The sequence below is a fragment of the Pelophylax lessonae genome (genome assembly GCF_965119305.1).
Source record: "Pelophylax lessonae genome assembly, chromosome: 1".
NCBI classification, from domain to species: Eukaryota; Metazoa; Chordata; class Amphibia; order Anura; family Ranidae; genus Pelophylax; species Pelophylax lessonae.
The window spans coordinates 689648081-689675016 of record NC_138768.1 but is presented as its reverse complement, the minus strand read 5'-3'; the positions used below and the strand labels follow the sequence as shown (position 1 = coordinate 689675016).

The 26936-nt window shown below is 46.2% G+C and overlaps 1 protein-coding gene across 1 annotated transcript in view; it reads right to left on the bottom strand.

Annotated features, from left to right (window-relative positions):
* Positions 1-549: 549 nt before the first annotated feature.
* The window catches only part of KLHL2 (kelch like family member 2), a 293449-nt gene continuing 267062 nt past the window's right edge, over positions 550-26936 (bottom strand). The window contains exons 14-15 of the mRNA XM_082272572.1: positions 13047-13190; positions 550-1693 (exon numbers count right to left, since the gene is read on the bottom strand). Of these exons, the coding sequence (XP_082128698.1) occupies positions 1665-1693; positions 13047-13190 (173 nt within the window). The 3' untranslated portion in view covers positions 550-1664. The remainder of the gene's footprint in view (positions 1694-13046; positions 13191-26936) is intronic.

Sequence of the window (26936 nt, the reverse complement as noted above, 5' to 3'; positions counted from 1 at the left end):
AGGCTTTTGTAAGCAAAGCCCTTAAAGCAGTAAAACCCTAAATAAAAATGTAATATATTGCAGCTCACCAGTTATTGATGTGGTGGCTGCATGTTTTCTTTTTAGGCTTTTCTCTGTTTTCACCTGGTGATCTGGACGGTAACACACTCCATGTATTAGAGTGCCCCCACTCTGTATGAAGCAGCACCTTCTGACAGCAGTGTTGTCAATTTGGGGGGAGGGGAGTGTTAGATGTACTAGCAGATTTAAATACACTAACAAATTGAAACTAAACTCCAGCTTACCCTTTATAATCATTTTTTTCTTTTGGGATGAAGGTTTTACATAAATAAAAGCTGATCATTGTAGGCATCACATCTAAGATTCGGTAAGCTGCAACATGAGAAATGTTTGCTTTTGGAATACTGCTTTAAGGTTAGCTTGGAAAACATATGAAAGGAACCTAAGGCTCCATCTGCTGGCTGGAATTGGTGAATAGGACATTCATTTTATAAGATTTCATTTTTACACTTTAATTTAAAAAAATGAACAAAATTTAAACCGTTCACAAAATAAAATATATACAAACACCAGACATTCCCTTTAAAGCTAAACAGTTGCAATACAAAAAGAATTTATTAACAAATATTTGATCACATAATTCTGGGCCAAAGGAACTTATAATTCATATGTTCATAGCAACAAAACAGTAATAAACACTGCCAAACACAGCAGATGTATTACTCTTAGGTTAAAATAATTTAACTACCTGGACAATTAGTTAAACAAATCATGCATAGTCAGTTGATATCCACAAGATTATCAGGGGAAAAAAATTAATAATCACATGCTGTAAAATTCCTTCACACCAAAAAATGAGGAATCACAAAAGAGATATGTGCAAATTTATACAAACATCATCATAAATAACAATCAAATCATGTTTCCTTTATTTCTATAAAAAAACATTTGGCAACCTATACAATTGTTCCCCCCAGTGCCACTGCACATGTTTTTCTGCAAATTTAAATATACATGTTAAAAAAAATACAACTTTGTCTTACAACAGTACTGGCAAATTCTCCTAGGAGTGCTCCAATATATAAATAGTGCATAAACCCAACATTTGGGCCGCTTTAAAAAAATCAGCAATTACAATTGTACAGTACACGTATGCACAGACATACACACACACTTTACAGGTTATTCACATAGCTGAAAAAGCATCTTTTATGTGAAAATAGGGTTCCTACACGTCTACCCATGTGGCTTCAGAAAATATTTATACTTCATGTACAGAATGTATAATTCCCTACATATAACTTCACCTCACCAATATACACATAACTTTATATTCTCCTTATTAATGACATTCTCTAGTCAATCCAGCATTAGCGCTTGCTGGATGATGTGAAAAGCAGCTTGCGTTTTCTCTTCTGTAACAGTTGGGAAGCAAAAATCACAAATCATAGGAACATCCAGATAGCTGCTGCTCAATGCAGAAAACCTCTGCACAATACTTCACCCTATTGTAATCTTCGGTGGCTGCTGTGCTTTACTGCAGAAGAAAAGCCTTGAATTTTCTCTGCCACAGCTTGCAGTCAGAAGCAAGGAAGGCCATGAAGCTACACTTCACTTTATACCTGCTCTTTCTTAGGATAAACAATGAGAGGTCCTCCCTTGGATCATAAGGGCTTATCAATAACTGTAACCCCTAGAGAGAAAGAGAGAAAACAGATTAGACCAGAAAAAAAAGGCTCATTTACTAACTTGAAGAAATGTTACAGGCAAAAATAAAAAAAAAAAAAACATGTTATACTTACCTGCTCAGTGCAGTGGTTTTGCACAGAGCAACCCCCGATCCTCCTCTTCTCGGGTCATATGCAAGCGCTCCTGACCCCTCCTTCCTGCCAAATGCCCCAGCAGCAAACAGCTTGCAAAGGGGGCACCCAAGCAGGCACGATCCCGAGCTGCTGCTCTGCGTGTCCATACAGACATGGATCCGCGGCTCGTGCCCGCCACCTCTCTCTCCTAATTTGCTCACTGGCTGTGAGTGACAGCAGCGGGAGCCAATGGCTCTCGCTGCTGTCTCAGGCGATGAGAAGGGAGAGTCCCCAGAGAGCCAATGCTCTTGTGCGAATTGCTGGATTGAGATGGTGCTCAGGTAAGGATTAGGGGTGGCTTCTGCACACAGAAGGTTTTTACCTTCATGCTTAGAATGCATGAAGGTAAAAAAACTTCAGCCTTTAGAACCACTTTAACCACTTTAGCCCCGCTTACATTGAGGCTACTGCGGCAAAGTGCCGCGATCCCGTCCAGCGACGTAGACCTACGTCGCTGGACTCCGCCCCTTGTGGGCGGCGCTCGCGCGCCGCCGAAGGCTCGCTCCCGCTGTGTTCATTAACCAGGCCAGCGGAGGAGCAGCGGCGATTGCCGCTGCTCTGCCCCGATCGTCGGGGATCGAGTCTGGAGATCCGCCCGCTGTGTGTAAACACAGCGGGCGGATCTCCATAGTGACAGGGACTGACAGATCGGAGTGTTCAGCATAGCTGGACATCCGATCTGTCCTTCTGTCACTCAGTCACCTCCCCCCCCACACGTCAGTAAGCACCAGGCATACATTAACCCCTCCCTCTCCAATAAAATTAACCCCTTCCCTGCCAGTGTCATTTTTACAGTAACAGTGCATATATATAGCACTGATTACTGTAGTAATGTCACTGGTACCCCCAAAAGTGTCAAAAATGTCAGTCAAGGGTCCGATCTGTCCGACGCAATGTCGCAGTCCCGCAAAAAAAATCGCAGATCACCGCCATTATGCGTTAAAAAAAAAACCACCAAAAATGACAGAAGTCTTTCCCTTAGTTAGTAAACGCAATAACTTTTGCGCAAACCAATCAAAATACGCTTATTGCGATTTTTTTTACTAAACATATGTAGCATAAAACAAATTGGCCAAAAATTAAAAAAAAATTTGATTTTTACATTTTTTTGGGGGGGAATTTCATATAAAAAAATGTGAAAAATATTGTTATTTTTTCAAAATAAACGCTCTTTTTTTGTTTATAGCGCAAAAAGTAAAAATCGCACAGGTGATCAAATACCACCAAAAGAAAGCTCTGTTTGTGGGAAAAAAAGGACGTAAATTTTGTTTGGGTACGGCGCCGCACGACCGCGCAATTGTCAGTTAAAGTTGCACAGCGCCGAATCGCAAAAAGTGGCCTGGACGGAAGACAGCAAAATCCTCCGGTGGTAAAGTGGTTAAGGCCTCATGTAAAAAGTTCTCAAGACAATGTTACTTATACCAGTCAGCTTTTTCCTTACTTACCCATGGATATCATCTTATTATTCAAATAAGCCAAAGTTCTGGTGTTGTGCAGGTACCCTTCCTTAAGGCAACATAGTGACTACGTCACCTTGAGAAAGGGACCCTTTGCAGCCCCAATACTGTTGGCATACTTGACTAATGCTACATCGCACTAATAAATGAGTTAATATTTGTGTTTGCAATGGGGTACTGGTGACGTCCCATAATTTTTCTTTGATTTAGGCAGCGCCATTTGCTACAGTCACTAAGGGCACCCATCTATTACCAAAGTCGAACACTGAAATGAGTACGGTCCTCATCCTCTAATTTCAGGGCAATGATTTAATTCACCAGTGCCCTTCTAATTCTTAAAAAAAAAACATCTTAAAGAGGTTGTAAACCGAGAAAAAAAATTTTTCTCTTCTTTACATCCTGAAAGAGAAACACATAATGAGCTAGTATGCATCGCATAGTAGCTCATTATGAAATACTTACCTTAGAACGAGCCCCCGCCGTGCCGTCCGCTTACCTGTATGACGGGCGACATGTATAGTCGCCCGTCTTCCGGGATCGCGGCATCCGGCCATCTGATTGGCCGGAGCCGCGGTGACGTCACTCCCGCGCACGCGCGCGGGAGCCGACGGTCACGGCACGGGGCTCTGAAGGAACGGCACGATCTGCCGTTCCTTCAGAGCGCATGCGCCAGTGACGTCACTGGCTGCATTAAAGGTAAATATCTCCTAAACGGTGCATGTTTAGGAGATATTTACAGTACCTATAGGTAAGCCTTAATATAGGCTTACCTATAGGTACAACTTCCTGAGGAGGGTTTACTTCCTCTTTAACCACTTAAGCCCCGGAAGATTTTACCCCCTTCCTGACCAGGGGGTATTTTGCGATTCTGCACTGCGTGACTTTAACGGACAATTGCGCGGTCGTGCGATGCTGTACCTAAACGAATTTGGCGTCCTTTTTTTCCCACAAACAGAGCTTTCTTTTGGTGGTATTTGATCACCTGTGCGATTTTTTGATCATGCACGATAAACAAAAAAAGAGCGTACATTTTGCAAAAATAGCAATATTTTTCACTTTTTTTAATATGAAATTCCCCCCCAAAAAAATGTAAAAATCAAAATTTTTTAACATTTTCGGCCAATTTGTTTTATGCTACCTATGTTTGGTAAAAAAAAAAAAATCGCAAAAAGCGTATTTTGATTGGTTTGCGTAAAAGTTATCGCGTTTACTAACAAAGGGAAAGATTTTTGTCATTTTTGTTGTTTTTTTTTTAACGCGTAATGGCGGCGATCTGCGATTTTTTTTGCGGTACTGCGACATTGCGGCGGACAGATCGGACCCTTGACTGACATTTGACACTTTTGGGGTTACCAGTGACATTACTGCAGTAATCAGTGCTATACATATGCACTGTTACTGTAAAAATACACTGGTAGTGAAGGGGTTAACTTTATTTGAGAGGGAGGGGCTGTGTGTGTCCCTAGGGGCGTGCTTTCTACTGTGATTGGCTGTGGCTTGAGCTGTAAGGACACTGATCAATGGATCTACATAGTTGATCAGTGTTTTTACACCGAGGAGAATGACAGGCAGCTTGTTTACACAAGCTGCCTGACTTTCTCCCTCTCCCCCGCCGATAGCAGAGTGGCCGGCGGACATCGGGTCCGCCGGTCACACGCGCGGGGGGGTCCGTGACCACGCGGGAGCGCGCCTCCGGGGGCGCGCGTTTGCTCCCTAGACCCTCACAAGCAAGCGACGTAGCCCTACGTCACTTTGCCTGTGAGGGGCTGACCGCCGACGTAGATAGTCGTGCGGCGGTCGGCAAGTGGTTAAAGATATTTAAAAAAAAAAAATTTGACGGGTGGCCCGTGCATGACGGTGCAACTGCCAGTTAAAATAGCATGGTGCTAAATCTCAAAAAATAGCCTGGTCAGGAAGGGGGTAAAACCTTCTGTAGCTGAAGTGGTTAAATAGGAGTATAAGTGTGTGTATACCATTATAAAAATAAAACAAACAAGTATATATTGTATTAGAAGGAAATTGCTTAGAAAAAGATTTAAAACTATCATGATACATAAATTATGCTAAGGTAATATTTCAAAATCTTCAAACTGAACAAATACCGACAAGTGAGAAATGAGACATGAATTTAGCATGAAGCCACATGGATGACTATTTTGGTTTTTGAATGATACTGACCTAGTTATAAGACGTTTTGATCTGTGCAAGTTGTTAATTAAATGTGCCCCCAGACAAAGGTAACAAGAACAATGCTTATAGCTTGAATTTCAGCTCGACAGTAAAGTAGAACAATTGCATTATTAAAAGACCTCTTAAGAGTCAGAAGTATAATGCCAAACTTTATTTTGTGGTTTTGTTGGCACTTTATTTAATTGAAATTTGTGTAATTCATTTTACTAATAGGCACTTACTAATAACTTAAACTTAATAAGGCTTAGAAAAAAATATTCAGCATTCTTCGAAAATGGTATCACTAAAGCCCACCAGCCAATGGCAAAAGGCCTATATTATCAATTATGAAATAATTATGAAATAATCATATACATTATTCCATAGTTGACTTGACTAAATAGATAAGCAAAATACTTTGATAGAATATTATACATTCCCTTTAATCACCTCCTTCCTAAGCCTATTCCAACACTTTGCTCCTAAATGTAAAAATCTATTTGTTTTTGCTAGAAAATTGCTTAGAACCCCTCAACATACATATATATATATTTTTTTTTGTATACTGTGAAAGATGTTACACCAAGTAAATAGATACCCAACATGCCACGCTTTAAAATTGCGTCTGCCCGTGGAATGACGGCAAACTACGGTGCTTCAAATTCTCTATAGGTGACGCTTTAGAAGTTGTTCAGGAAGTCTGGTGCTAGAATTATTGCTCTCACTCCGACGTTCGCGACAATACCTCACACGTGTGGTGCGATCACTGTGTACATATGCGTGCGGGAGTAATATAAGGGTTTGCATTTGCGTGTAAGCATGGTGGGACAGGGGCGCTTTACACTTTGTAAAATTTTTTTTTTTTGTAATAACTGCTCTTACAAGGAATGAAAAACATCCCTTTGTGACAGCATGGGCCGTGACAGGTCCTCTTTATGGAAAGATTTGGTGTCTTTTAGACCCCAAATCACTCCTCTGGCTCCCCATGCAGCCAACCAGATGGAGATTGGTCTGATCGGCTGCTTGCCTGGCCGCTAATGGCCAGGTAAACAAAGGGGCAGAACCGGAAGGGACAAATCCTCGTTGCTCCCGGTTTCCAGGGTTACAGAGAGAGGGGAACTATGTCAGTTCCTCTCTCTCTATCCCAGGCAGCCATCGCTGCATCGCTCCCGGTCTCCGCAATAGGACCGGAGAGAGCCCGGGAGAGGCGCGGTGGGTGGGACCCCCTTCCCCCACCCGCAGAAAAATGAATTTTGTAAAATCTTACCGTAAAATCCTTTTCTCTTAAGCTCATTGACAGACGCAGTCCTCTTGATTAATATAAAATCGGGTTATACTGCCCTCTACAGGAGTAGGACACTAGGCAGAAGGAAAACGTTCTGGCCACACCTTAGGGGCAGTCCCAGAGGGTATATCCTCTCTCTCCCTGCTACAGTAGGTCAGTTATGTCACAAAGCAGTGTCAGAGAATTTAACCCAACCCAACTCAAAAGTAGATGGGCGGGTACTGCGTCTGTCAATGAGCTTAAGAGAAAAGGATTTTACGGTAAGATTTTACAAAAATCCATTTTTCTCTGTCGCTTATTGACAGACGCAGTCCTCTTGATTAATATCAAATCGGGACGTCCCAAAGCAGTGCCACAAATGAGGGGTGGGATAACAGAAATCAAAATTTAAATCCAGAAGGTCCAACCGGTGCCGACTAGAAGTCTTAAAGGCTCATCAAACCAAAGGATGAGACTCAACTGAAATCCAACAGAAAAAAACCCTCGAGGTAGACCAACGGTCTCCTCAAATTGCGGCCTGCAAAACCTTGCGGCCAAAAGAGGCATCCGACGATGCCATCACATCAACTTTATAAAATTTTGTAAAGGTATGAACCGACGACCAGGTAGCCGCCTTGCAAACCTGGACCACTGACGCCTGATGGCGGAAGGCCCAAGAAGCACTAAGCGCCCGAGTGGAGTGCGCCTTAACAGGGAACGGAGGATTCCGACCCTTAATAGAATAAGCCTGTACCACCGTCTGTCTGATCCATCTGGAGATAGTTGCGGCAGATGCAGGCAACCCCTTTTTGGGGCCATCCGTGATCACAAAAAGTGAATCCGTTTTACGAAACGAGTCCGTAGTTTTCAGGTATACCCTGATTGCCCGAACCACATCCAAGGAATGTAACACGAGGATGACTGGGCTTAGGACATAGGGAAGGCAATACAATGTCCTTATTCAGATGAAACTCTGAAACCACTTTAGGAAGGAAGGATGGATTCGGACGAAGAACCACCTTATCCCTATGAACCACCAGATATGGGGAACGACAAGATAATGCGGCCAGTTCTGACACCCTGCGTGCAGAAGTAATGGCCACCAAGAAGGCCACCTTCTGGGATAACGTAAGCAAGGGAATCTCCCTGATATTTTCAAAGGGAGGTTTCTGAAGAACCGACAACACAAAATTAAGATCCCAGGGCGGTAAGGGCGCGCGCACTGGTGGAGCCAGGTGCCGCACCCCCTGGATGAAATTCCGCACCAAGGAATGAGTAGCCAAAGGTTTCTGAAAGAAGATTGCTAACGCTGAAACCTGACCCTTGATAGTACTCAAGGCCAGCTTCTGCTCAACTCCTTGTTGCAGAAAAGCCAAGATTCGGGTCACCGAATAGGCCCGTGGAGGGAATCCAAAGGATTTACACCACGCAATATAAGACCTCCATGTGCGATGATAGACTTTTCTAGAAGTCGCTTTCCTTGCTTTAATTAAAGTAGGAATAACTGAAGTTGACAATCCCTTGTCCTTCAGCACCTGAGTCTCAATAGCCAGGCCGTTAAAGCCAGCGATTGTAAAGCAGGATGGAAGATCGGTCCCTGAGACCGCAGATCCTCCCTGAGAGGAAGTCTCTAGGGAGTGTCCGCGACCAGCCTGACGAAGTCGGCGTACTCAGGTTGACGAAGTCAGTCCGGAACTACCAGGATAACTGGAATTCCTTCCACCTCTATCCTGCGAAGAAGCTTCAGCAGCAACCTGAGAGGAGGGAAGACATACAGTAGCTGATACTGTCCCCACGGGGCGACCAGCGCGTCTGCTGTGTTCGTTCGCGGATCTCGGGAGCGGGTTAAAAAACTCTGCGCCTTCCTGTTGAGCCGAGCTGCCAACAGATCCACCTCCAGGGTGCCCCAATGAAGGCACTACTGGTGAAATATCTCTGGATGAAAAGGCCATATCCCTTGATCCAGAATCCAACGGCTGACATAATCTGTCTGCCGATTTTCCACCCCCGGAGTGCATACTGCGGGGAGAGCCGGAACAACCCGTTCCGCCCAATGAAGAATGCTGGCCACCTCTATGGCCGCCAGGGCACTCTTGGTGCCCCCTTGGTGATAGACATAAGCCACGGCCGTGGCCTTGTCCAACTGAATCCAAACCGGGTTGCCCTGAAGCTACTCGGTCCAGAGAATGAGACAAAGTCTGATCGCTCTCAGTTCCAATACATTTATCGGTAACCTGGATTCTGTCGGAAGAAATGACTTCTCCTGGCTGAGCATCGGAGACCGAAGCTACCAGATCAGAGACTCTCTGGTCCGCTCGCTCACCTGGATCAGATTGTCCAGAGAATCGGGATTCCGATTCCATCTGAAAAGAATCTCCTTTTGTGATCTTTTGCAAAAGTGAAGAAAACGTTCTGCTCAAGGAGCGGGAACTGCCGCTCCCTGTTGCATCAAGTCTATTACTGCTCCCCGCAAAGCTTTTAAGCGATCCCGGGATAGCCGAATGTTGGAAGGGAAGAATCGCACCGGTAGAAGTGATCGAAACTTGATTTTGTATCCCGACCGCATGACCTCGCAAACCCCTTTGTCTGGGATTCTGGAAAGCCATGGATCCGGAAACCGGTGAAGACGTCCCCCCACCCCAGAGATGGGTGGGGGCGCACCTTCAGGCTGTCTTCTCTTCAGGTTTGGCTGAGTCAGGCTTTTGTTTTCCCGACCAGCGCCCTCTGAAACCCCCTGAAGGGGCTTTGGAGGACTTCCCCTTATCGCCCGCCCCAGCAGAGCGAAAAAACTTTTTATGAGTGGAAAAGGAAGGTCCTCGCCTGTTACGAGGTCCTTTACCTTTAGCGGTCTGTGGTAAAAAAGTGCTCTTACCCCCAGTGAGATCCTTTATAATCTCATTCAAGGTGGCCCCAAACAGGCGATCCCCCTTAAAGGGAAGATTAGCCAAAGTCTTTTTGGAACCTTGATCAGCCGACCAGAACTTTAACCATAACACGCGTCTGAGGACCACTGCTGAAACAGATGCACGCCCTAGCAAGGGAGTGGCGTCCAGGGCGGCGTCACAGATGAGCTGTAGCCCCTGTATAATCTGCTCCAGCAAATCTGATACTGCCGGTTGGATACTTCTCCCCTTTATGTCACGGCGTAACAATTTGGTCCATTCTGTCAATGTTTGTGAAACTAAACCAATGGCAATCACTGGCCTAAATGTTGACCCTATCAGGGAAAAAATGGAGCGGGATTCGGCTTCCACTTTTCGATCCACCGGATCCCTAAAGGACGGAGCGCCCTCCAACAGGATAACAGTGGCTTTATTTAGTCTGGAAATCGGTGGATCCACCACTGGTGGTACCGTCCATTTCTTAAGGAGGGATTCCTCAAACGGATAGTGTCTAGCAATGCGTCTGGAAATAGCAGGGGTTCGTTTTGGATGATCCCATTCCTCCTTAATTAGGTTACCAAAACATTTGGGCAAGGGAAAAACCTTCGCCATTTTGGTAGGCTTGCTGGTACCAAAGGGAATCTCAGTGTCATCTACCTCTGCCGGTGTAACCTCAAGACTTAAGGTTTCCCGGACAGACATGACTAGTGCATTCACTAACGCTTCTTCTTGCACTATGGCGGAGGCAGAAACGTCCTCCTCACTATCTGAGGAGACCGTACCCAAGACAGCAGCCCCAGCAGAGGGACCTGCAGCTGCAGTGACCAGCTCAGAATCCGTATCTGAAGTATCAGATGAAATAGGGGTAGGCGGGGGTCGCTTCCTTGACCCCCGTCCCCGACAGGCTACCTCCACCCGGGATACCAAAGACTCCAAAACTGCTGATAATGCATCAATCACAAGCTGGGTACTGGAGGGTCCTGCGGACACCTCGCGGGAATCAGGTGGGGATACATGTGTGGCAGAGTCCATGATTATGCAAGACACTTGCCAGCAAACAAAAAAATAATTTCAAAGAAAAAAATTTTTTTTTTTTCTTAATCCCCCAGAGCAACAGCGCCCCTCAGTGTTACCTGCTTGGACCCCACAGAGAGAGAGAGAGAGAGAGAGAGAGAGAGAGAGACCCCAAGGCTCACCACCTGATGCACAGAAGTTTCTATCAACCTTCTCCCAGCACTGTCTGTTACAGACAGGAAGTCTTTGGCTTGCTTTCCCGGGTAAAGGAGGCGGCTCCGCCCCTTTACACGCCTTCCGGCGCCTCCCAATTACTCCTCGAGGTGTTGGGTCATTTCAAACATGGCCGCCCCCATGCTGGAGACACGAGGCTACGCCAAGATGGCGGCCCCGCGCGACCTGTGGGAAAATGGCGGCGGCCTGTGGAGGATGGCAGCGGTTTGTGCAAAATAGCAGCGGCCTGCGGGAGGTAGTCATCGGCCTGTGCGGCCTGCGGGAGGTAGTCATCGGCCTGTGCGGCCTGCGGGAGGTGTCCGGCCTGTGGGAGGATGGCGGCCTGCGGATGGCGGTAGTCCAGGCACAGGCATCGGCCTGTATTGCACCTTATGTATCAGGTAAGATGTTATCACCCTCTTACATGGCCATACTAATAGTAATGCCAGCCACTGACTACAGTCATGATCCCTTACAGTGTCCCTCATACAGTGACCGATTGTCAGCTCCCAAACCAAGCCTTCTGGTTCCTATTCACTAAATCACCCTCAAGAGGGGGGTCTGTGCCTGTTATAGGATAGAGGGGGGATCCAGGATTCCGGTCATCCCAGGGAGGGACCCACAAACCCGAAAGGGGGAGAGGGGGAACATTTTACTCACCATACCGGAACAGGCGGGCGCCAACTCCTGACAGAACCCCTCTCCACCGAGGTGGGGGGGGCTGTCGACCAATACGGACGCCGTGACTCAGTTTCCAACTGGTCGTCGGCGTCCAGGCGAGACGTTTAACTCGCAGGGTCAGTCCCCTGTCTAGTGGGACTATGTCGCGGCCGACCCAGCGTGGAGCTAGGGCCTGCACGCGCTCGTAGGCTGACTGGGGTGACCACTGGATCCAACATCCAGCCCGTCGCCAGTTTCAGCATACTTGCTGGAAGATCTCACAGGAACAACTGGAGAAAAAAGCTGCCTAAAAAAATTTTTCTAAAAAAAAAAAATCTTGCCAGGACCAAGATCCCAGCAAGGAACTTAGGTCCTTACTCCTAACTAGACAGAAAAAAACTGACATCCTGTAGCAGGGAGAGAGAGGATATACCCTCTGGGACTGCCCCTAAGGTGTGGCCAGAACGTTTCCTTCTGCCTAGTGTCCTACTCCTGTAGAGGGCAGTATAACCCGATTTGATATTAATCAAGAGGACTGCGTCTGTCAATGAGCGACAGAGAAATGATATTTAGCCACTCAGACCACTTCTGTCAAAAAGAGAATCGCCGGCTGCAAACAATAACGGGATAATGCCTGTAGATGCAGGCATCATCCCGGTATTACCACTGAAACCCAAGGACGAACAGTTAAGTCTATTTGAGGGAAGTGGTTAAGAGAAATCATGAAACTGACCAAATATTAAATATCATCTAAACTCAAAAACACAAATTGAATACATTAAAGTGTTCCAGTCTTTAGATGTGGTGACTGCATTTGTTTTCTTTTTTTAGGCCTCAATTCCTCCGGGTGATCCTGCCAGTAACACTTCCACTTTTTACTGTATTGTTTCTATGAAGAAGCAGTGTGGTCTCCCTAGAAGAGAACGTGTGCCAGGACTGTGGTTCTGTAGTTTACAGATGTTAACTGGGCTGATAACACTGCAAAGTTCACAGGAGAGTAATTGATTTCTGGCACATCCCCAGGTTTTTTTTTTTTTCTTGCACTCAACAAAAAAAATATATCAAAATAGTTTCAATGGTATACTTAACCCATTGGCGCAAGCTGCACGCAAATATGCTCTCGGCAAGTGGGCCTTGGCGCCGAGCGGTCGCATATTTGCGTTCATTAGTGTACATACAGCTGTGCTGAGAGCGCACGCCCTGTGCACTCCTGGCACACTTGCTAGCGACTAACTGAAAGCTCCCAATCTACTTGCGATCAGGAGCTTTCTGATCAAGTGACCACCATGACAGCCAATCATGGTGGTCACATGATCCTAAACCCCGTAACTGACAGTGAGGTACTGGCTGTAAGGTGTAACAGACCAAAAGGGAGCAAATCAGAGAAGTTCATTTGTAGAGTGTACATGCACTTTAGGTCTTGGAAATTTTCAGAGAATGCTTTCAGACTATATATTCAATTTAAATACATATGTATGAAATGGTATTATATAACAACTATCTCTAGGTGAATACTATATTTTACCTGCATAACTTCTCCCCGTGCTCATACATGAAGGCAAAAGTATCCACTTGTCGGCTGTTGCGTTATAGTACTCTACAGATGCCAAATTACAGGATCCATCATCACCTCCAACAACATACAACATGCCATCCACAGCACAAACACCTAAATGATTGAAAAAAAAAAAACACCACAGGAAACATTAAACATGAATGCAGAGCTAAAAGAAGAAAAAAGTTAAGTAAAATTTCGTTTGTTGCTAATTTGCATTGGTTCAATTTGACATGCAGGCTACTATATTTAAGTTAAAGTTACATTTGGGGAGGGTAAAAACTGGTCTGCTTTTTATTGTCATCTGTGTGCCTGTTGTTGAGATTTCTCCTCACCTTACTGTACTGTGGTATGGTATCCAGGAGGTAAGGTTAATTTCCCCATTGGGAACAGAAGTGAAACCAACATAGGATCTATCCCTTCGATGTACAATTCAAAACGTAAAAAAAAAAAAAAAAAAAAATAGAAAGTCGTCTATTTTAATTTATCACGGATAAAAAATCAGCGCAAAAATACTCTAGATGTGTATCCTAACGTGATCTGTGCATTACCAAATATGTAATATTTGTAAAAAAGTGCACCGTGCTGAGATAAGTGACTGAATCTACAGGACTTCTATAATATCATGTGACACTACTAAATCGCAATCAAATAATCATGCCATATGAATGTGCAAAAATTGCTGCCCAAAACCTATGTGCAAATATATGCAAACAATCTAAATAAATTATCAACAATTCATATCTGTAACAAATTAATGAATATAAATCATTAAAATCCCCCAAAAAATCCAATAAAGTGCAAAAACGATGCAAGAAATTGTGCAAAAAAGTGCAAATAAATATCTGTTGTGACAATCCTCAACAAAAGGTGTGCGCCGAAAAGCACCCTATGTGCTGCTTCCACCAGTCACCTCAAACTGACTCACCAGATGGAGTAGCTGGTAAGATTATAAACAATCTGTGTAGACACTCTGTAAAAATCGTTTGTCTCCGGCTACTGTGTTCCCAGCCATGAGCCTGAAACAGACATGTGCAGTACGTTCAAACGTCCTAGTCCCACCCTACTAGTTTCGTCATGTGACGCCACTCCGTGTTTCCTATTTCTGTATTCATGCTGCAACCCTTAGTGTCGGGATGACACTTATGGAATGTGAGTTGTAATTTTACTAAATAAAAGTTTATGTATTGTACGGAATTACGCTAAGTTCATCTTTTTTCCTAAACATACGATATACCCCTGCCTGACTACATGTGGTTGTCTGTCTGAGGAGGATCTATTGGAGTGAATTACTGTATCAACCTGCACATTGGATATAAAAATAAGCTGCACTGCTGGGTTATAATCTTACCAGCTACTCCATCTGGTGAGTCAGTTTGAGGTGACTGGTGGAAGCAGCACATAGGGTGCTTTTTGGCGCACATCTTCCGTTGAGGATTGTCACAACAGATATTTATTTGCACAATTTCTTGCATCTTTTTTGCACTTTATTGGACTTTTCTTGGGACTTTTAATGATCACTAACGATTTTTTTTTAATCATGAATTTTTTGTATGAATTTGTTACTGATATGAATTGTTGAGAATTTATTTAGATTGTTTGCATATATTTGCACACAGATTTTATTCAGCAATTTTTGCACATTCATATGGCATGATTATTTGATTGCGATTTAGTAGTGTCACATGTATATTATAGAAGTCCTGTAGATTCAGTCACTAATCTCAGCACTGTGCACTTTTTTTTACAAATATTATTACATATTATTATACAATACATATTTGGTGATGCACATATCACTTTAGGACACACATCTAGAGTATTTTTGCGCTGATGTTTTATCTGTGTTTCATCCTGCTGCTGCATTCATTTGCAGTTAATTAGCAGTAATTATACTCTTAACTGTTTTTTACCACAGCCTTTGATTGTCCTGATGCTAGATCAAAATAATTGTATCTTATATTTTACATTTAAGTAGTAAGTGTATGTGGGTATTTAGAGACTGCCCAAGTCAAACAGGAGCCAGAGCCTCCTCCATATTTCTGCTTTCAAAGTCCACTGAACGCGATAATCAGTCAGTGCACCCCAGGTGTACACCTGTGCACTAATTGGCAGCACTGTTGAGACTGCACTGATAATCAGTGCCCTAAATATCAGTGTACATGTCCCTTTTACACAAACCGGTTATCGGCGCTCCTCTTCTCGTGCTGTTACCGTGAGGAAAGGAATGCAGATAACCGGCTTCCATTTATATCATGATCAGCTGTGACTGGATGCCAATTGGCTCTTTACCTCAATCTGTGATCAGCAGTGTCTGGAGGACATGGGTGTGATCACTGGGGGACTTCATATGATGCCCTCCCAGAACTGGCTGGCCACACTGTAGCCATCATTCGGCTATACTATGGTCGGCAAGTGGTTAAACATGTGTAAGTCCGGCCACAAAAAGTGATGAATGCTTGCCTTGGAAGCTATGGGTCCTTGGTTTGTCCAACTAGGACACGATCTGAAGTTTTTAAATGCAGCTGAATTGGTTTCCTCTTAAAAACAATTACGCTAGGCATGTGCGAGTTTTATAGGGAACTTTAGAATGCGAGTCCCTTTGGCAAACAGGGATTCACACTACTGTAATGGGTATTGTTAGTGCAATACATTTATAAATACATACCAAAAGGCACTTCAACATAGAGGCACTCTAAAATGTTGGCAGGTTCTGACTCCTATCTCTGTATACTCTATGTTGTTATTTGTAACAGGCTGCTGAATAGTGGTAAATATCATGAATTCCTCAGGTAGCCAATATCACCGATCAGCGGTGAGAAAATTTAATGGCTAGATAGAACTTAAGGCTCAGCAATCAAGGAGCATCTGTAAGCCAATATTGTCATCTCACACATGTTTTTCCATTTGGTCCAGATGCTAGGCTGAGGTTCTCAGTTAGTCATATGTGTACAAAAGATCTGGCAATGTATAATAATGTTAATTTTAGCCACCACTCTGAAGCTGGCCATAGATGGAACGTTTTTCTTTAGCCGCTAGCAATAATCGCATGTAAAATCTGGCAGGCTGGTTGTACCCAAGGTGATCGATTAATCAACTTGGGTACATTCAGCCTGCCCAAACATGGTTTGAAATCCGGCTGATCCCTGCTGAACTGAACAGTCTATGACTGGCTTAAAATTGTTGTGGGCAACTCTGCATTGTGCTTCTAGTGTACAAAGTTTTCAATAGATTAAAAATGTATTATCTTATCTATACTGAACAAAAGTCAGCTATTCAAGGCTAAACTGTTTTCACAAGCTGGGATTTGTTACTAAGATCAAACTGGATATGCTGCAACTCATGAAAAAGGCAATACCTTGTCAGCCTAGAAATGGGATGTGCACTTGGATGTCAAGGTCCTCACTGTAATAGGAAAAGATTTTCTCGTGTCTGCATTTTTCTATAATAATTATTTTAATGTATGTGGTGGAATTATATGATATACCATACTGGTGACACACATGTATCTGCAATTATAAAACTGCTATAAAATGTACATATTGCTGAGAAGCTAGAATTGGTGATTACGGAAGAATGTTATTTGTCACTTGTGATATCTTATTTTGGTGCACTGCATGTCAAATAAACCATTTTATTACAGTGCACTGAAATATTTGCACACAATTGAATGTGCAACAGTCTTGCACAATCACCCTTCTGGTGCACTAATGCACACCTTTATAGCACTGAATGCTGATAAACTTATTGTCTGTAACATCATTTGGCAGCGAATCTTGGGACTTTTTGCTACGCTAGTTACCTCTCATTTCAAACTAAACTTTTATTTGGCACCTAAAAAAAAAAAAAAAAAATAGGATTTTTGTTACCATAAAATCCATTTCTCTGAGTTCATTGATGGACACAGTGCTCTATATTAAGAACCATAGGGTTTTTTCGCCCCCCTACAGGAGTAGGACACTAGGCAGAAAAAACAACTTGGCTACGCCTATGGGAAATCCCAGCTGGTATATATCCCCCTCTCTGCTATAGGCCTTCAGTTTAGTAACAAGCAGAATCAGAAGTGTCAAAAAAATCAAAAGCATCCACAGAGGCCAAAAACATCCACTTTGTAGAATTTTGTGAAAGTGTGCACTGACGACCAGGTGACCACCTTGCAAACCTGGAACACTGACGGCCGATGACGGAAGGCCTAAGAAGCACTAAGCGCCTGAGTAGAGTGCGACATTACAGGGAAAGGAGGAACCCTTGATAGAATGGGCCCGAATCACTGTCTGTCTGATCCACCTGGAAATGGTAGCAGAAGCAGAAAGCCCTTTCCTTAGCCCGTCCATGATCACCTCTGATAAGACTCCGCGGCTGCCAGATACACCCGAACCACATCCAGGGCATGCAACCCGAATTCCTTGTGATGAGAGGGCATAGGACACAAGGAAGGCAACACAATGTCTTCATTCAAATGCAAGTCAGAGACCACCTTAGGTAGGAACAACAGGCGTAGACAAAGAACCACCCTATCTTTGTGGACCACCAAGTAGGGAGTATGACAAGATAACGCAGCCAGTTCCGACACCCTGCGAGCAGAAGTGATAGCCACCAAAAAGGCTGCCTTTTGTGGCAGCTGAAGCAGGGGGATCTCCCGAATATTCTCAAAAAAAGATTTCTGGAGAACGGAGAGCATCAAGTTCAAATCCCACAGCAGTAATGGAGACTGCACTGGCGGAGTCAGGTGTTGAAGCCAATGGTCGCTTTTAGAAGACCACCAAGGCAGACATCTAGCCCTTGAGGCCAACTTCTGCTCAACCCCTTGTTGAAGGAAGGTCAAAATCTGAGCCACCAAAAAGAGCGAGGGTGAACACCAATTGACTCACACCACGAAATGTACACTTTCCACGTACTATGGTAAATCTTTCTAGGAGGTCGACAGCCAGGCCGCCAAAGCCAGCGATTATAAAGCAGGATGGAAGATCGACTCTTGAGACAGCCAGTCCTCCCTAAGAAGCAACCTCCAAGGGATGTCAGCAACCATTTGCACTAGGTCGGCGTATCAAGACCTGCGAGGCCAGTCCGGGGACACCAGAATGACCGGAATCCCTTTGGCCTCGATCCTGCACAGAAGCCACAGAAGAAGCTTGAGAGGAGGGAAGGCATAAATCAGACAATACTGACCCCATGGGGTCACCGGAGCATCTGTGGCATCCGCCAGAGGATCTCGTGACCTTAACACAAACCTCTGCACTTTTCTGTTGAGCCGAGACACCAACAGGTGCCCCACCACAGACATATCAGATGAAACACTTCCAGATGAAGGGACCACTGCCCTTGGTCCAAAGCCTACCGACTGAGATAGTCTGCCTGCCAATTTTCTACACAAGGAATGTGCACGGTGGAGGGCCAGAACGAAGTGTTCTGCCCACCTGGAAAGTCCCGGAAACCTCCAGAGCTGCCAACACACTTTTTGTTCCGACTTTGTGATTGCATAGGCCAGGGATCCTCAAACTACGGCCCTCCAGCTATTGTGGAACTATACGTCCCATGAGGCATTGGAAAACTCTGACATTCACAGACATGACTAGGCATGATGGGAATTTTAGTTCCTGAACAACTAGAGGGCCATAGTTTGAAGAACCCTGGCATAGGCCATCGCATTGTCAGACTGGATCCGTATCGGGAGCACCCGGAGTCGATCCGTCCAGTGATCCAGGTAAAAATGGATTTTTGTAAAATCTTACCGTAAAATCCTTTTCTCTTAAGCTCATTGACAGACGTAGTCCTCGTTGATTAATAACAACTCGGGTTATACTGCCCTCTACAGGAGTAGGACTAGACAGGAAAGAAAACGTTCTGGCCACACCCTAGGGGCAGTCCCAGAGGGTATATCCTCTCACTTCCTGCTACAGCAAATCAGTTATGTCACAAAGCAGTGTTTAGAGAATTTAACCCAACCCAACTCAAAAACAGAGGGGCGGGTACTACGTCTGTCAATGAGCTTAAGAGAAAAGGATTTTACGGTAAGATTTTACAAAAATCCATTTTTCTCTGTCGCTCATTGACAGACGTAGTCCTCGTTGATTAATAACAACTCGGGACGTCCCAAAGCAGTACCACAAATGAGGGGTGGGATAACAGAAATCAAAATCCAGAAGGCCCAACCGGAGCCAACCAGAAGCATCAAGGACTCATCGAGCAAAAAGATGAGACCTAAGTGAAACACCCAACAAACCCTTGAGGTAGACCAACAGTCTCCTCAGATTGCGGCCTGCAGAACCTTGTGGCCAAAAGAGGCATCTGACGATGCCATCACATCAACTTTATAAAATGTTGTAAAGGTATGAACCGACGATCAAGTCATCGCCTTGAAAACCTGGATCGCTGACGCCTGATGGCGGAAGACCCAGGAGACACTAGGCGCCCGAGTAGAGTGCGCCTTAACAGGGAACGGAGGATTCCGACCCTTAATAGAATAAGCCTGTACCACCGTCTGACTGGTCCATCTAGATATGGTCGCGGCAGACACAGGCAACACCCTTCAGGGGCTATCCGTGATCACAAAAAGTGAGTCCGTCTTACGAAAACAAGTTCGTAGTAGTCAAGTGTATCCTTCTGAACCCCATCCAAGGAGTGTAATGCCAACTCCCAAGGATGGCTAGTCTTAGGACACGGGGAAGGTAACACAATATTTTTATTCAGATGAAAACTCTGAAAACCACTTAGGAAGGAAGGATGGATCTGGAAGAAGAACCACCTTATCCCTATGAACCACCAGATATGGGGAACGTCAAGATAATGCGGCCAGTTCTGACACCCTGCGTGCAGAAGTAATGGCCACCAAGAAGGCCACCTTCTGGGATAATGTAAGCAAGGGAATCTCCCTAATATCTTCAAAGAGAAGTTTCTGAAGAACCGACCACACTAAATTAAGATCCCAGGCGGTAAGGGTGCCCGTACTGGCGGAGCCAGATGTCGCACCCCCTGGATGAAATTCCGCACCAAGGAATGATTAGCCAAAGGTTTCTGAAAGAAGATTGCTAACGCTGAAACCTGACCCTTGATAGTGCTCAAGGACAGTTTCTGCTCAACCCCTTGTTGCAGACAGACCAAGATTCGGGTCACCGAATAGGTATGTGGGTGAAATCCAAAAGATTCACACCACGCCATAGAAGACTTCCATGTGCTGGAAGTCGCTTTCCTTGCTTTAACTAGAGGTAGGAATAACTGAAGCTGACACTCCCTTGTCCTTCAGTACCTGGGTCTCAATGGCCAGGCCATTAAGCCAGCGATTGTAAAGCAAGATGGAAGATCGGTCCCTGAGACCGCAAATCCTCCCTGAGAGGAAGTCTCCAAGAGGCGTCCGCGACTAGCCTCGCCAAGTCGGCGTACCAGGCTCGACAAGGTCAGTCCGGAATTTCCAGAATAACTGGAATTCCCTCCACCTCTATCCTGCGAAGAAGTTCCCGCAGTAACTTGAGAGGATGGAAGGCATGCCGTAGCGGATACTGCTACCACGGGGCGATCAGCGTTTCTGCTGCGTCCGCTAGAGGATCGCGGGTGCGAGCTACAAACCTCCGCACCTTCCTGTTGAGCCAAGGTGCCAACAGATCCACATCCGGGGTGCCCCAATGAAGGGACAGCTAGTGAAAAACCTCTGGATGAAGAGGCCATACCCCTTGATCCAGAATCTGATGGCTGAAATAATCTGCCTGCCGATTTCCCACCCCCGGAGTGAACACTGCGGGGAGATCCGGAACAAACTGTTCCGTCCAATGAAAGATGCTAGTCGTTTCGATGACCACCAGGACACTAAGTGCCCCTTTCTTGACATAAGTCACGACCGTGGCATAGTGCGATTGGATCCGAATCGGGCTGCTCTAGAGCTGCTCGGTCCAGTAAATCAGACAAAATCTGATCGCTCTCAGTTCCGATACCCTATTGGTAACCTGGATGCTATCGGAAGGAATGACTTCCCCTGGTTGAGCATCAGAGACTTCCTGGTCCGCTCGCTCAACCAGATCCGATTGTCCAGGAAATCGGAATCCTGATTCCATTAGAAAAAAATCTCCTTCAGGAGAATTCGGGTATGAGACTGGGTATACGGTACTGCCTCTAAGAAGGCCACCATCAGTCCCAGCCAATTGACGGACAGCAACATCTGAATCGTTGACTGAACCTTCTGGAGTTTCTCCGCAAGGAGAAACTTTCTTGCCCAGGATGTATCCAACATTAGGCCCAGATAGTTCAGTCTCCTGGTGGGAACCAGGGATGATCTTTGGGAAAGCGAAGAAAACGCTGATGTCCTGCGATGATGGGGATATAAGGATAGGCATCCTAAATGTCTATGGGACGCCAGGAACTCCCCCTGATGCAGGGAGGCCACCACTGTTCGGATGGACTCCATCTTTCCCAAAGTCCAGAATTGGACGCACCTTGCCCTCTTTCCTGGGCATTGTGAACAGGTTCGAATAGAACCCCTGAAACCGTTCAATGTTAGAAGGGAAGAATCGTACCGGTGGAAGTGATCGAAACTCGATCCTGTATCCTGACCGTATGACCTCGCGAACCCCTTAGTCTGGGGTTCTGGCAAGCCATGGATCCGGAAACCGGTGAAGACATCCCCCACCCCAGAGATGGGTAGGGGCGCATCAGGCTGTATTCTTCAGGCTTGGCTGAGCCGGACTTTTTGTTTAGCCGACCAGCGCCCTTTGAAAAACCCTCTGAAGGGGCTTTGGAGGGTTTCGCCTTATCGCCCGCCCTCGCGGAACGAACAAACTCTTTATGAGCAGAAAGGGAAGGTCCTCGTTGGTTACGAGGTCCTCCTTATCCTAACAGTCTGTGGCAAGACAGCAGGTGGTACCGTCTATCCTTTAAAGAGGGATTCCTCAAACGGATAGCGCCTAGCCATGCGTTAGGAAATAACAGGGGTTCGTTTCAAAACGACCCCATTTGGGTAAAGGAAAATCCTTCGCCCTTTTGGTAGGCTAACAAGTATCAAAAAAGAATTTCAGTCTCAGCTACCTCTGCCGGTGTAACCTCAAGACTAAAGGTTTCCCGGACGGACATAACTAGTGCATCCACCACTCTTGTGCTATGGCGGAGGCAGAAACGTTCTCCTCACTGCTGAGGAGACATTACCTGAGACAACAGCCCCATAAGAGGGACCTGCAGCTGCATTGACCAGCTCCGAATCCGTATCTGAAGTATCAGATAAAAAATAGGGGTAGGCGGGGGTCGCTTCTTGACCCCCGTCCCTGACAGGCCACCTCCACCCGGGATACCAAAGACTCCAAAACTGCCGATAATGCATTAAAAACAAGTGGGGTACTGGAGGGTCCTGCGGCCACCTTGAGGGGATCAGGTGGGGATACCTATGCGGCAGGGTCAATGATTATACAAGACATTTGCCAGCGACAAAAAATGACAAAGTAAAAAACTTTTTTTTTTTTTTTTTGTATCCCCCAGTCGCAACAGCGCCCCTCAGTGTTACCTGCCTTTTTGAACCCCACAGAGAGAGAGAGACCCCAAGGCTCATCCCTGATGCACAGAAGTTTTCATCAGCTTGCTCAGTGCTGTCCTGTTACAGACAGGAAGTCTTTGGCCCTTTTTCCTGGGTAAAGGAGGTGGCTCCACCCTTAACACGCCTTCCGGCGCCTCCCCCTGGCTCCACGAGGTGTTTGGTCACCTCAAACATGGCCGCCCCCATGCTGGAGACACGAGGCTACGCCAATATGGCGGCCTCGTGTGCTCTGCAAGACAATGGCGGCGACCTGTTAGGATAGCGGCGGCTTAGCAGCGGCCCGCGGGATGCTGTATTCGGCCTAGCGGCCTGCGGGAGTGCATCGGCCCCCCAAACTTCACCCTGGATGGTGATCAGCCTGGCCGGCGGTACCGGACCCTGGCAGGCCGCATGCGGTCCGTGGGCCGTCGGAAGGCAGCCTGCCCTAGCTGGAGGAATGCGATCTGGACTGCAGTTATACATGCATAGACATCGCCCTGTGAACCTCTGACAGGTAGGATACCTTATGCTACCACAGTAATATTCTAGTACTGCCACTGACTTCAGTCATGTTTACAGTTTTGAAATGACATTAGATTGTCAGCTCCCAAACCAAGCCTCCTGGTTTCTTGTTCACAAAAATCACACTCAAATAGGGGGATCTGTGACATGTTATAGGATAGAGGGGAGACCCATCCTTACCATTTCAGAGAGGGGCCCGCGTTCACCACAAACCCGTCAGGGGGAAAAAGGGGGAACATACTACTCACTATACCAGAACCAGGCGGGCGCCAACTCCTGACAGTACCCTTCTCCACCGGGGTGGGAGGGCTGTCGACCAATACGGACGCCGTGACTCATGGTCATTGGCGTTTAAGCGAGACGTTTAACTCGCAGGGTCAGTCCCCGTCCAGTGGGACTATGTCGCGGCCGACCCAGCGCGGAGCTATGGCCTGCACGCGCTCGTAGGCTGAACTGGGGTGACCACTGGATCTCAACATCCAGCCCGTCGCCCAGTTCCAGCTTTCTTGCTTGAAGATCTCACAGGAACACTGGAGAAAAAAGCTGTCTAAAAAATCTTTCTAAGAAAAAAATCCTGCCAGGACCGAAGATCCTAGCAAGGCATCTAGGTCCTTACTCCTAACTAGACAGAAAAAAACTGATTTGCTGTAGCAGGAAGTGAGAGGATATACCCTCTGGGACTGCCCCTAGGGTGTGGCCAGAAAGTTTTCTTTTCTGTCTAGTCCTACTCCTGTAGAGGGCAGTATAACCTGAGTTGTTATTAATCAACGAGGACTACGTCTGTCAATGAGCGACAGAGAAAAATGGATTTTTGTAAAATCTTACCGTAAAATCCTTTTCTCTTAAGCTCATTGACAGACGTAGTCCTCCTTGATTAATATCAACTCGGGTTATACTGCCCTCTACAGGAGTAGGACTAGACAGGAAAGAAAACATTCTGGCCACACCCTAGGGGCAGTCCCAGAGGGTATATCCTCTCACTTCCTGCTACAGCAAATCTGTTATGTCACAAAGCAGTGTTTAGAGAATTTAACCCAACTCAAAGACAGAGGGGCGGGTACTACGTCTGTCAATGAGCTTAAGAGAAAAGGATTTTACGGTAAGATTTTACAAAAATCCATTTTTCTCTGTCGCTCATTGACAGACGTAGTCCTCCTTGATTAATATCAACTCGGGACGTCCCAAAGCAGTGCCACAAATGAGGGGTGGGAAAATGGAAATCAAAATCCAATCTAGAAGGCCCAACCGGTGCCAACTAGAAGTTTTAAAGGCTCATCAATCACACGATGAGACTCAACTGAAATTCCAACGGAAAAAACCCTCGAGGTAGATCACCGGTCTCCTCAAATTGCGGCCTGCAAAACCTTGCAGCCAAATGAGGCATCCGCCGATGCCATCACATCAACTTTATAAAATTTTGTAAAGGTATGCACAGACGACCAGGTAGCCGCCTTGCACACCTGGACCACTGACGCCTGATGGCGGTAGGCCCAGGAAGTACTGAGCGCTCGAGTGGAGTGCGCCTTAACAGGGAACAGAGGATTCCGACCCTTAATAGAATAAGCCTGTACCACCGTCTGTCTAATCCATTTGGAGATAGTCGCGGCAGATGCAGGCAACCCCTCTCTGGGGCCATCCGTGATCACAAAAAGTGAATCCGTCTTACGGAACGATTCTTCAGGTATACCCTGATTGCCCGAACCACATCCAAGGAATGCAACGCATATTCCTGAGGATGATTGGGCTTAGGACACAAGGAAGGTAGCACAATATCTTCATTCAAATGAAAATCTGAAACCACCTTAGGAAGAAAGGATGGCTTCGGATGAAGAACTACCTTATCCCTATGAACCACTAGATATGGGGAATGGCATGATAATGCAGCCAGTTCTGACACCCTGCGTGCAGAAGTAATAGCCACCAAGAAGGCCACCTTCTGGGATAATCCAAAGGCTTCTGAAAGAAGATTGCTAATGCTGAAACCTGACCCTTGATAGTGCTCAAGGATAGTTTCTGCTCAACCCCCTTTTGCAGAAAAGCCAAGATTCGGGTCACCGAATAGGTACGTGGGGGAAATCCCAAAGATTCACACCACGCGATATAAGTTTTCCATGTGCGATAATAGACTTTGCTGGAAGTCGCTTTCCTTGCTTTGATTAGAGTAGGAATAACTGAAGCTGACAACCCTCTGTCCTTCAGTACCTGGGTCTCAATAGCCAGGCCATTAAAACCAGCGACTGTAAAGCACGATGGAAGATCGGTCCTTGAGACCGCAGATCCTCCCTGAGACGAAGTCTCCAAAGAGCGTCCGCGACTAGCCTGCCCAAGTCGGCGTACCCGGCTTGACGAGGCCAGCTCGGAATTTCCAGGATAACTGGAGTTCCCTCCACCTCTATCCTGCGGAGAAATCTCAGCAGCAATTTGAGAGGGGGGAAGACATATAGTAGCTGATACTGCCTTTACAGGCCGTTCAGCGCGTCTGCTGCGTCCGCTAGAGGATCGTGGGCGCGAGCCCTGTTGAGCCAACCTGCCAACAGATCCATATCCGGGGTGCCCCAATGAAGGGACCACTGGTGAAATACCTCTGGATGAAGAGACTATTCCTCTTGATCCAGAATCTGACGGCTGAAATAATCTGCCTGTCCACCCCCGTGATAAATATCGTGGAGAGAACTGGAACAACTGTTCCCCCAATAAGAATGTTGGCCACTTCTATGGCCGCCAGGGCACTCTTGGTGCCCCTTGGTGATCGACATAAGTCATGACCGTGGCATAGTCCGATTGGATCCGAACCGGGCTACCCTGGAGCTGCTCGGTCCAGTAAATCAGACAAAGTCTGATCGCTCTCAGTTCCAACACATTTATCGGTAACCTGGAATTTATCAGAAGAAATGACTTCCCCTGGCTGAGCATCGGAGACCGAAGCCACCAGACCAGAGCCTCCCTGGTCCGCTCGCTCAATCGGATCCGATTGTCCAGGGAATCGGGATTCCGATTCCATATGAGAAGAATCTCCTCTTTGGAGAATTCGGGTATGAGACTGGGCAAACGGTACTGCCTCTAAGGAGGCGACCATCAATCCCAGCCAGTTGACGGACAGCAACATCCGAATCATTGACTGAATCTTCTGGAGTTTCTCCGCATGGAGAAACACTCTTGCCAAGGATGTATCCAAAATTAGGCTCAGATAGTTCAGTCTCCTGGTGGGAACCAGGGATGATCTTTGGGAAAAGCAACGAAAACGCTGATGTCCTGAGAAGATGGGGATATGAGGATAGGCATCCTAAATGTCTATGGACGCCAGGAAATCCCCCTGATGCAGGGTGGCCACCACTGTATGGATGGACTCCATCTCTTCCAAGACCAGAATTGGACGCACCTTGCCCTTTTTCCTGGGCATTGTGAACAAGTTCGACTAGAACTCCTCCAAGGAATGGGAACTACCACTGCTTGTTGTATCAAGCTGTCCCCCAAAAAAGCTTTTTAAGCGACCCGGGGATGTCGAATATTGGAAGGGAAGAATCGCACCGGTGGAAGTGATCGAAACTCGATCTTGTATCCCGACCATATGACCTTGCAAACCCCTTTATCCGGGATTCTGGAAAGCCCTGGATCCGGAAACCGGTGAAGACGTCCCCCCACCCTAGAGATGGGTGGGGCCCATTCTGTCAATCCAACGGGATAACAGTGGCTTTATTTAGTCTGGAAATCGGTGAGTCCACTATTGGTGGTACCGTCCATCTTTGTAATGAGGGATTCCTCAAAATAATAGCGCCTAGCAATGCGTTTGGAAATAGCAGGGCTCGTTTACGGACGGCCCTATTTGGGCAAGGGAAACCCTTCACCAT